Below are 12552 nucleotides of genomic sequence, written 5' to 3' on the forward strand. Positions count from 1 at the left end.
AGTTAAGAACAGATAAAAGGTATTTTTTTTTTTTTTAAAAAGGACAGTGTCTGAGCTGAGAACTGAAGGAGAGAAGGATTTGGCATGGCCAAATGGCCAAGGGACAGTGCATTCCAGATAGAAGAAACACTATGTTCTCCTTTTTAGGCAAGAATGAGCAGGTAGTATACATCATTAGACTATGAGAAAGCAGCTTTCCAGAGACACTTCAAAGGCGGGCTTTCTGTTCACACAGATCTAAGAGTTTTTTTCCTCTTTACTTTCATTCCCTTCTGCTCATTCCGTCATTCTCTCTGGTCTCCTAATACTTACACGGTCAACTGATTCTCAGTTCTTGTACGTGTTTTATGTATGGATTTGATATTTGCTTATAGATGCCTCAGGGGCTCCTAAAATGTCTACTATTTATAAATGTTTTTATTGAAGTACAGTTGAGTTACAGTGTTTCAGGTATACAGCAAAATGATCCTCTTTTTCAGAGTCTTTTCCCGTGTGAGTTGTTACAAGATATTAATATAGTTCCCTACGCCATATAGTAGCTCCTCATTGTTTATCTATTTTATATATAGTAGTGTGTCTCTGTTAATCCCAAACTCCTAATATATCCTCACTCTCCTTTCCCCTTTGGTAACTCTAAACTTGTTTTCTATTTCTATGAGCCTGTTTCTGTTTTTCAATAAGATTTATGCATTTTATTTTGCATGCTCTCTGCTTCCCCTTCCCTAGTCTACACAGTAGTGTTCTTGCTGAACCTAAAATACATATGCTTAATAAATGCTTATTTTCTAATGAAAGTGAAATTATATGTGTCCTAGTTGTAACTAGTACACAATTGAGATGCTTGATTTACCAAACTCACACAAATACTACCATAATCAAGTGAAGTAACAATTGATTAGACTTCTTCAAATTAATCCCGATGGAATAGTCTATTATTTTGTTTCATGTTTTAGATACTTTCATTATAATCACTCATCTTAATGGAGTATTTTGCTTGAGCACCGTATAATTATAAAATTAAGAACTGTCCTTAAATGCAACACAATTCAGATATTAATATGTTGCTTTGTCTCCTCAATTATATATAGGTCAGTTTTTGTTTGAATAACTCCAGCAACTAAGGACTTACAGCCTCCTCATTCAGGACTATCATTTCGTTTCTAATAACTCTTCCTTATGCTGGCTCTAGATTCCCCCGGCTCTAAGTCAGAGCTGGTCTGTGGGGACGGGGAAGAACTTTGTCATTTGGCAGTGTGTGGAAACGTTTGGGTGCACCACAGCTTAAGGGCCTGTTGGCATGCGGTCTCGTGAGGAGGGGCCGGTGACGCGCTACCCAACCTGTAGTGTCCACGGCAGTCCTCACAGCAGAAGCTTCCGGCCCAATAGTGACCCAATAGTGATAGTGTGGAGAAACTCTGCTCTAGTTTAAATTTATTTATTTATCCACAGGACAAAAAGACATTATTTTTCCATTCTGGAGTCTATCTGATACTTGGACACAGCTAACCCTATGAGGCCTTTTGTAACACCTAGTCCTTCAACTGGTTTTCTGATGTTCCTATGATAATAGCAATTCATGTGTGATTCTTCCCCACAGCATTTGAATTAAAGGAGGAATGAATCATTGAGGGAAGACAATATTTAATATAGATTGACTGGAGTGCTGGTCCACTTTCTCACCATGGAATTGGGTGGAGGAGGAGGAATAGACTGCTTAGTGTCTTTATAAGCTATTCTTCATACCCTATCTAGATAAAATCTGGATAAAATCTAGATAAAACTTATTGCAAGGGATTTAGTTTGAGTTACTCTTCTCAGGGACATGATGTGAGCAATGCATGGCATGTCCAGATCCATGTCATGATAAACGATATAATGACCACCTCCCAGGGTCAGGGAGTTCTTGGGATGTGGCTAGTGCTAAAATTCTGAAAAAAGATGTCACTGTGTCAGGCATGGAAAAGAGGCAGTAGGATTCTTTCAAGGCTCTCTTCTGCCCTTTGTATGAGCTATTTAACCCAAATTTCCATTTGTTGCCGAGGCCACTTTAACACTCAGGGATGCAATAATAACTGGGTCAACTTATGCCTGTTCTGTTGAAGCTGACCTTGCTCTGGCTAAGGCAAGAAAGCCCAAGGAAATAGACATCTCCTGAAAGGAGTGAGGAACATTTTGAAACGATTCATGAGACTTTTTTTTCTGACTGAACAACTTAGGAGCTCTAACTACAGTGTGTTTGAAAAAGCACAAGCGTAAACACTGCTTTGGAATAGGACCATGTAGACAATTGCCTTACTAAAGGCAACCAACCTGCTTTTCTACTTGAATAGTATTTTGCCCAAGTGGGTGGGTTGCAGGCTTATAGAGGACAGTGGAAGACAATCTTTAAAATACTTTGAAAAGAAGCTTATTCACCAGAGGGGGTGGTGAATAGACCCCATGAATATTTGGTAATAAAGAAGGATTTTGCTTCTAGCTTTCATTGATTACCAAATTAAAAAATCAATTCTGTTGCTTTAGACAATGAACCACCAAAGAGTGGTTTGTCTACTTATTGAGAGTGTCAAGAAAATATTCTGTTTTTTGTCAATGGTGATACAGATTAACTCAGCAAATCATTAAGAATTTCTCCTTTCACGCGGTTTTTGCTGTCTGCAGGCTGCCTGTTGTATGAACTAATACAGTGGAGGGTGTCTCCTCTGCTGATTTCTAGAGGAATTCTTCTTTAGTAGGAAGATAATGAGAGGAGAGGAAACTGGAGAGAAAAGTACCTCCTGAAGCCATCCCACCAGAAAAGCTATTCCGGCCGAATGGGGAGATGATAATATCTAAACTGACCCAACCATAAAAGAAAAGATGCACAAATTTTATCATTCTTGATAAGTCTGGCTCTCAGGAGTGATTTTGTGACTAAAAATTCTGTGCTGTGGTTTGGTACTGGATGCAACAATTAAATGAGTGGAATCTTTGAAATTGTGTGGTGGATTTATCTTAGTGTATATATATATATATATATATATATTTTTTTTTTTTTTTTCTACAGTTTAACTCTCTTTTCTACCCCCAGCTCAGTTCAAGCTCAGACATTTTCCAGTAATTATTCAAGAAGTTAAAAGCAGTTGAAAATGGATGGCAGAGGTGACCACCGGGCATGCATCTTTGTGGCTACCAGCTGCACGCTGTCACCATGGTTACCAGACACCAGGGCAGAGGATCAGAATCCGTCCTGAGCAAAAGTGAGGGTGAGGGGCACCCAGAAAATGCCTCTCTTCTAAGACACTTCTCTCATTAATGTATCTCAAAGTCCCCATCAGGAATTTATTGCTTTGGATTGCTATTGACTGTTTCTTTAAAAGAATTCTTATTAAAGGACAGATAGGCTTCACAAGGGTAACACACCTGAATTCTTAGCTATGTAAGAGCCCCTAAGACTGCTTTTCATTCACAATGCTTAGCTGAAAGCAAGGCTATGGCGAAGGATTCCTTGGAAGGCGGCCTGGAGATAAGAGTGTAGCCAGATGGCCCCACCTCCCCACTTCCTTTGGCTGAGGGGACCAGTGGGGGCCTGATCAGAGCCTGAGCACCCGGGGACTGGGGAGGGGGCAGTGAAGCCCTCTCTCTCCTTTCTTCTCCGGCTCACCCCCTCACTGCTGTCAAGGCCTTTGTCCTCTTGCTCACAGACTCCTATGATGTCTTTCTGATTGACTTCCTCAGATCCAGTGTTTGATTCAGACTGTGGACCAATTAGCTTTTCTCTAGTGCAGCTTTCATTCTCTCAGTCACCCTCAAAACTTTCCCAAAGGTCATTTCTTACCATGTAAGCCCCTTGAATGTATTCAGAAGTGTAGTCACTGTTATTCCATAGTTAGTACTGTATCCATAGCCAGAATTTAGGTTCCTCGAGGTCAAGGCTGAGTTCTGTGACTTGAGTGGTCTCTCTAACCCCTGTGATATTGCAGCATGCACCCAGGGAGCTTCGTACAGATTATCTGACTGACAAGGCACATGGGGGACCAGCAACAATTTCTTGGGACTTCTTGGAGCTGGTGTTAGAGGTGGCTCTTCCACAGATTTTTCCAATGATTTTAGGTTCATAATAGTTACTGCTATTGAATCTGTTAGTTTTTTGGGGGAAGCATTTCCCATGGCTTCTCTCAATTTATCCTCTCAATAACTTTTTAAAGTGGATAGTATTTTCCTTATTTCATAAATAAGCTTGTAAATTGGGGCTTCCCTGAAGGCTTTGATGATAAAAAATCTGCCTGCATTGCAGGAGACCTAGGTTTGATTCTGGGTGGGGAATATCCCCTGGAGGAGGAAATGGCAATCCCATGGACAGAGGAGCCTGGTGAGTTACTGTCCACAGGGTCGAAAAGAGTCTGGTGACTGAGCGACTAACGCTCACTCACTTTTTGTGAATTGTGGAGCTGGAGTTCAAGTTCCATTTGGTGCTGCCTAAATCGATGTCCTTTTCAATATAACATGATAGTTTTAGTTTCCTTATGTATAATGTGGAGACAAAAGCCATATCAGCATTTGTGCTTTATAGTGATATAGACCAGATAAGTGAACTAATAAGCCAGGTCCTTTGATGATTAAGTGGTTTTTCCCCTTGTGAACAAGTGCAGGGTTTTAATAACCTACATTTTTTAATCTGACCTCTTTTGAGGAGTTTATAGGTAATAAAAAAGTAAAAGTAGATTAAAATTTTATTTGCCTAGCACAGTTTGTTAATTACTTTGGATAAATATATATTTACACATCTGCTGTGGAGTGCTATTTACTGTATTGGGAGAAACTAAGGTCAGAAAAATATATTTGTAGTCCTTTACTAGTGGTAATATTGAGCACAATATAAATATTTATAAAATGTTTGGCACTTATCTGATAAAATTATTATTGAAGTATGACAAATATACATTTTAGTTCTCTCTTTTCAAATAGCAATTCCATCTTTTGTTATTCAAGTGTGGAAATAGTGGCAAAATTAACATGATATGCTTTGAGATGAGCAGTATTTTCTCTCCATCTAATGAAGCCAAAGAATATTTATGAAAAATCAATTATCCTAATTACTCATAATATGAGTGTGTGCTTATAGAAGGAAAAAAAAATTGCACTAGTTGCTTAGAGTAGCCCAAAACTCTATGTAGAATTTTAAAGGCTGTGAGTCTCTAATATAGAAATAAGATTATTCCAATGTGAGTAAAGCCAATTTAAGTGGTTGGTGACATGTGCAGACAACAAGGGTGTAATATGACTTCTTTTAGTGTATGGAGCTTTGATGACAATCATTTGGTAGGAAGCAAAGTATATGATTCATATCTTATGGACTTGTATTACTGCCACATTCACCAGGAAAAATATTGAACTTCTGTAACATAAAAATCACATAGGAGAGTTGAAAGAACCCAAAAGTACAAAAGATCAGTCTAAGTTCTAGTTCATGTGCTATCTACCAATGGGAATATTCATGAAACCAATATTTCTAGGGCATGGGAAAATGAGAATTTTGAGCTGGATGATTTCATAGCTCTTTTCCATCCCTAATTCTATGACCTGTGAGCACTGTAAAAGTTTGACTAATATGTTCCTTCTTTCCCTAACAAAATTATGAGAACCAATTATCAGTTTTTTATCTAATTTAAGTTATGTGCTAAATTGTTCCCTCTAATTTTTTTTGGTAGTAATTATCTAGCATCTCTGCATACATTTTCAGGTTTATACAATGAGAAATTTTTTTATAATTTATCTCTGAATAAAGCAATACTTGAGAAAAAATTAGCATGGAAAAAAATAAGAGCTCAGTGATTTTGCACTTTCTTGTGCTTGTTTGTATTGATGACTTGAAGTCATGGCTCTGCAATGTAGCCACATTTTTTGTGATGTAATTTAGTAGCATATGGTTGTGGGTGGCACCTATTTCCCTGCTCCTTGATTCTGGCTGAACTTTGTGAGTTGCTTTGGCTGGTGGGATGTTCACAGTTGTGAGGCATGCAGAAGTTTGGAAGTTCTTCTGTGCAGTTAGATTTGCATTCTCTTGCACCTCTGTCATCACTCAGACAAACATGCCCGGGTTAGCTGACTGATTCCAGGTGGAGGATAAGGGACAAACTTGGAGCAGAGCTACCTGCAGCTGAACCTAGCCTTGATCAGCTCACTCCAGCCAGTCTTCAGGCTTATAAACTATAGTAATTAATAATTGTTGTTGAATTTTGGAGTAGCTCATTATGCTGCACTAGCTACCTGCTATATTGCTAAACAATTTTCATTGCTCACGTACTGTTCTATCTGCAAACCTATATTACCAGAGACTTACAGAAATGAACATTTGCCTGGTTAATATCATCCATTGATGAAGCTATTAGGATATTTTCCCTTTGTTCCCCCAAAGACATAAAACAAAGAGATACAGTGTTTTATCAACAGCACTGTCAGTCTTACCTGTATGGAAACACTGCTGTAAGAGCCGCCAATGACCCCTGCAATGACCAGTGGGATATTTTCTTGAATGGCATAGGATCCATCAGGACACATGTACTCGGCTTCATCCACTTTAGTCAAAGATGCCCTGACAAATTCCAGTGATTGCTCTAATGCGTAGGTATCTCTTGAGCAGGTATCCAAAATGTGAACACCCAGCTTCACTCCTGGGAGCAGGTAATTGTCTTTGTTAATTTCATCAATAGCAAACAACATGGCTTCCAGGCGTTGGATCCCTCGATCTTCGTTGATTCGCCCACATTCTTCAGTTCCAGTGCCTTTTTCATTAATAGGAAATAGGCCCCCTAAAACGAGGTCACCTTCTATTTTAATCTCCCTCCTCAGAAAGTTATGGTCCCCTAAACAAAGTAAAAATCCCTTTGAAAACAAAGCTAATGTAAGAACTTGGAGTCTTGTCAACATCTTCATGAGTCCTGTGTCTGTACCTCTGGGAGATGTCAGTGGATGGCGCCAATGCTGCCCGCTAGTCCTCCTCTCTCATTGCCAAACTGGATCTTTGGTCTGTCCTTCGTGTAAAGGAGGAGCAGACTAACAGAGGCTGTCACCAAATTCCTAAAGAGATAAAAATTGAATGAACAAAAATGGTAAAGAAGGCAACAGTGATTATACTGATGATCCCCATTCAGACCTTTGATGGATAATGACTCCAGTTACCATCTACTAAACACGTATGGAGCAGTGCACCAGGAGTGCTCCCAAGTATTCTCACCCAGTCCTTACGACTCTGGTTTGTCTGATGTTCAGTTCAGTAATCTCTACTGAGTCATTTACTTTGCTATTGGTAGGGAAGCAACTTGGCTATGAGTCTTTATTCCCTGTCTTGCAGCGATATTTATAAACAACTCCAGTTATCCACACTTCACTTTCCATTTGGGAATAAAATAAAACACAATCCAATGGTAGCCCTGTCCCTGTTTCTGCATCTCTGCTAACATAGCCCCATCCTCCCTTCATAGCTGACCTCTTCACAAGAATTGTCTGCAGTGTTTGTTGTCCCACTGTCCTCCCCCAGATACTCTCAGTCACTGCGTTGAAGGTTCTGCCTCGACAAAATGGCCTTGGAGAAAGCTATTACTGATCTTCTAGTTTTTAACTCCACTAACCCTTTGTAGTCCTCATTTTACTTAATTGAAATCTTAATTCTTTTCTACCTGTTTCAGCTTCCTAGGTTTCTGTTTTCATGCTTCATGTCTGATTACATCTCAATTCCAGTACTAAATACTCCTTTCCTGGGTTAGGTCAACTAGTGTTCACAGTTTCAACCACTTAACAATCTCCTAGGCTAACCGCCTACTAAACAGCTCTCTAGCACTACAATTGAGAGCCCCTTAGACAGCAAGGAGATCAAACCAGTCAGAAACCAGCCCTGAACTGGAAGGACCGATGCTGAAGCTGAAGCTCCAATACTTTGACCACCTGATGCAAAGGGCAGACTCAATGGAAAAGACTGAGGAAATACTGGGAGGATTGAGGGCAGGAGAAGAGGGTGACAGAGGATGAGATGGTTGGATGAGATGGTTGGATGGCATCATTGACTCAATGGATGTGAGTTTGAGAACCTCCAGGAGATAGTGAAGGACAGGGAAGCCTGGTATGCTGCAGTTCTCGGGGTCGCAAAGAGTTGGACATGACCTAGTGACCAAACATAACACATAACAGTTCTACCCACACATCCTCTGGCACCTCAGGGTCTACTCTTATCTCTGTGAATGGTTCTTCTCTGTACCCAGGCTTCTGAGCCAGAAACCTGCACAAAAGAGCCCTTCCTATTTCGACCTTTCTTATTTTTTTCCCCATCAGCCACAATGCTCTGTAGCGTCTACCTGCTTAACATTTTTTGAAGCCACGTCCTCTTTTTTTTAAAACCCGTAATGTCAGACTCTTGTTATCTCTAACAGGACGATAGCAGTAGATTCCTAGGGAGCTGATGCTAGCCCCCAAAGCATCTTTTTGTGACTTAGGAAAAGATAACCTTCCTCAAATGCAAACGTACACAGTTTTTTATTGTATAACCTGTAGCATTGATATAACATCGATTTTGGAGAAAGTGTGATGCCTGGTGGCTTTCCTCTCTAGCTGGAGTTAGGCAGCTCCTGACATGGGCCTCACATTTCAGGGAGAATGGTAAGCATGAGTGCTGGGGTTTGCACAGTACACTGGAGCTTAGGCCAGTTCCCTCAATCAAGCTTCTTTTTACATGATAAGCTTGAACATATGCAACTTTTATGAATCAAGCAAAGGTGGGGATCATGTTGTTGACAGTAGGCTGGGGTCTTTCCAGGGGACTTTAAAAAAAAATCCTCCTGTGGGGCTGTCTGGTTGCACGTGCACGTGAATCAATGGGCTGTTGTACTCTTGACACGTGGCTCCCTGGCACTAGGGTAAGCACTGGTCAGCACACTCTCTCAATTTTCCCATCCCCTTGGTGATGTAAGCTTACCATATTCAGAGGCAGGTGAGAGACAGTAGAGCAGAGACTCCTGCAGCAGTTTCCTGACAACACACAGTTGCATGCTCCTGTACGTGTGGTCGAGTATGTGGGTCTGCTCTCCCACTTTTGTGCATGATGGTGTATTTGTGAGGTTTTATGGAGGAGGGGTCTTTCCTGGCTGCTTATGGCTCAGTCAGACTGTCTAAAAGGCACATCACCAGTGTGCTCTCAAATATATTAATACTAGTAAATATTAGCCATTGAATGGTGTCCCATTGGAGGAGGTACTCTGTGTAATGTATAATCTTAATTGCTGTTCAGAGTGTCCATCTCTTATTAATTTATACTGACTTCCCCTTGCCTCTAGGTTGAAGGAAGGACTTCTTCATGCTCCATGATCTTGAATCTGGCAAGCTCTCAAGTCTTATTGTTCACCAGGCCCATCAGCTTCATCCCATCTCTACCTTCAAACCTTATGCTTCAGTTATTTGAACTCTTCACTTCAGAGGATGATGATGACATCATCACCCTGCACATGTTGGTCTCTTTGCTGGGAAGGCCCTTCTACACTGTTTGTTCAGTAAATATCAACTTAGCATTTAAGATCTCGTGGTCAGTACCAGAAAAGGCCAAGGATTTTCTCCTATCTTCCTTCCTCAGTCAAATGGTTTATTTCTTGCTTTGTCTTCCTGCTGTAGCTAGACCAAGAAATATTTGCATTTACTATTACAATTCATATTTGTTTATTTGCTCATTTAAAATAAATGAAATGCACAACATTAAGGATTTTTAAGGTAGGAAGAAAAGAACCAAAACGCAACAAAAACATCCAGACAAGAACTAGTCCAGTGTTTATTTCAGCATCTTTGACATTTCTTCCTTCTCCTATTGACATTGCCCTTTAAAACCTGGCTTTCCACATGCTTCCTTTTCTTTTTATGTGCAGCAAGTGATGGGTTGTTTTCTTGAGACACACAAGTCACCTGGGTTTGGTTTTGTTTCTTTAATAGGTGTGAACCTCCCCACTCACTGTGGCGGTGATTGGAACACTCAGTGTTAACCCAGAGCTTCTCTGGGAGATCTGCCATAGGGCACCAGAAAATCTGATAATAATAACGATTTTTAAAGAGGTTGATAGTGTAGTAGAATCTTGTTTGTTTCCTGTCAATTCCGGTCTCTCTTTGATCTTTATGTGCATTTCCCTTTGAAGCAAAACTGCCATGGAAGGTAAAAGACACTGCGATCATTATCACTAACGATAAAGAAACTGAAATTGGCTCTACAAAATAATTGTTTTATGTGCCTAATGAAAGAGAATAGTTAATTAAAAGAAGGTCATCAACGCAGTGTTACCGTTTTCCTATTAAAAATGTAGATATCACTTGAATATGAAAGAAATTTAACTATACAAAGAGTAAAGATGACCTTATAGTTTATGGGAAGCTTAATTCTCTTAAGAACATGCTCTTAGCCAGAGAAAGCTTCAAATGAATCATCACATCATGCTGAAAGTAGTAGTATGTGTCAGTCTGTCTGTTTCATATGTAGGGCCTGTGTGGTATTTACCTTTGTGTACCCAGGGCCTGGCATAGTGTCTGCCATCCAGATGATATTCAACAAATATTTCTTGAAGGAATATAGACATCCACAATAATGATATTTGCAAATGACTCTACTATTTTACTTGTGACATAGAAAGTGGAAATTAGAGAAATCAGTGGTTCTATTTCATTACCTACCTAATCATCCCAAATGTTCTTCCCCTATTATGTTCTTTGATGACAGGACTGCCAGCAGGTAGTATTTTGTACACATGCGGGAGAAAATGCTGCCTTTGAATTTGGAAGTTGTAGCTGAGGCAGATCTGTACAAAGCCAGGAAAGATGTGGCCTCAAGCTGACCTACATTCCTACATTTACTGGTTTTCAGTCAGGAGAATACTGAAGTAGGAACATGCCTATTATCCTGTTTCAAAGCTTCACAGATGCAGTCACTCATCAAATATTTATTGAACACCTACTTTTTGTGTGCTGGGCCATGAACTGGATACCCAAGATAGAAACTTTAGTTGTAAACAAATGAACATTGTGCCTGGTGTCGAAGAATTTAAATGCTTGTATATTTTTATAGAGAGTGATGGAAAAGTACTCATCTCTCTACCAACTATCTCCACCATTTGTGAAAACATTGATAATAAGTTTGCCATGGGTTTCCTTTAACATGGTAATTGTTATTAAGTATTTGATTGAAAAAGCAATTCATTGCATATTTTATATATTAAAATATTAGATATACAGTACTTAAAAACAAGTTGACTAACACCTATTTCATGTGAAATAGTTTTAAGCCCTCTGACAGGGCATCCTGAAGTAACACTTTATATAGTCTTAGACAGTTACCAGTTAAACGTCAATTAGAGTAATGTTTAAATTCACTGTTGGTATTTTCTTATTTACCTTTTCCTTAAAGCAGAACTTGAAATGATTAAGACTGTAGGGTTATGCATAATTTTAAAACACTTAGCATTATTAAAAATGAAGCCCCAGGAAACTGAAAGAACAGGAAGTTAAAAGTCAGCATTGAAAAATAGACAAACATGCTTAATTCAATGCAACTGTTTATCTCTGTGTAACAGCTTATCGGATTGTGGGAAAGAGCAGCCACCGCTTCTTTTCAGGCTCCTTTCATGATCAATCAGCCAGTAGCACATTCCCCAGATAAACAGGCTTCCTTCTGTAGCCACGTTTGTATGCAGCCAGAGGCTCTGCATTCCAGAGTTCTTCATTCAGGGGTGGTGAGTGACGTGTGTGCTATAAACAAGCATGTATAGTCCACTCAGTAGGCAACCTGCTCAGCAGTGTTTTATTAATCTTTGCATTAGTAGCATCTCAGGGGTTGACTGTGAATATAACCCCTGAAACACGTGGGCAGAACATATTGCTATACTCTGCATTATGTTAATATGTATTTTTCTTTCCCTCTTGACTTTGCCCAGGGACTTAATGTCGAAAATGAAATCCAGTTTGACTCAATGAATATGTAGTTTATCCAGGGGAGATATAATGCCAGAAGTCATGCTCACTCTTTCCTAGAAATAAGCCCTTGAGGTGCTGAAGGGCTTCTGAGTGTGCTCAAAGCCTGTACACCCAACTGATCCAAAGAAAATTGAGGGTTAGTGCTAGCATGTGCAATTTGGCTGTATGTTTCTTTATAAAATTTTCAGCTGCAAGAATTACAGGCAATAAGAAACAAGGTTTTTGTTCCTAGACTACCTTTTTTAATTGGGTAAACAGAGGCCATAGCCATACTGGTGGTTTTATTAGCAGGATGTATCACCGTGCAGTTCTGCTTTTATTCTTGTTAGGCAACAAAGGAACTTTTTCCAGAAACATTTAAGGAATTACTATGAGAATCTATTTAAAATCCATTCATGTTTAGCAGATCTAGTTTAAAATTTCTGCTTCTTATAAGCCTTCCGTATTGCTGCAGCAGTAAGGAGGTTTAGTGCCATTTGCTGAATTCCCTTGTAAGTTGTGCTGTGTTTATTGTGCGCATGCTGAGTCGCTTCAGTCATGGCCAACTCTTTGTGACCCCATGAGCAGTTGCCCACCAGGCTC

General features: G+C 39.7%; 1 protein-coding gene across 2 annotated transcripts in view; it reads right to left on the bottom strand.

Moving 5' to 3' along the window:
* Positions 1–12552, bottom strand: part of GRM3 (glutamate metabotropic receptor 3) — a 227586-nt gene that overhangs the window by 87662 nt on the left and 127372 nt on the right. For both annotated transcript variants that reach the window (XM_043462887.1, XM_043462886.1), the window contains exon 2: positions 6445–7056. In XM_043462887.1, the coding sequence (XP_043318822.1) occupies positions 6445–6912 (468 nt within the window). In that variant the 5' untranslated portion in view covers positions 6913–7056. The remainder of the gene's footprint in view (positions 1–6444; positions 7057–12552) is intronic.

The sequence above is a fragment of the Cervus canadensis genome, chromosome 3 (assembly GCF_019320065.1).
Source record: "Cervus canadensis isolate Bull #8, Minnesota chromosome 3, ASM1932006v1, whole genome shotgun sequence".
In the NCBI taxonomy this organism is placed as follows: Eukaryota; Metazoa; Chordata; class Mammalia; order Artiodactyla; family Cervidae; genus Cervus; species Cervus canadensis.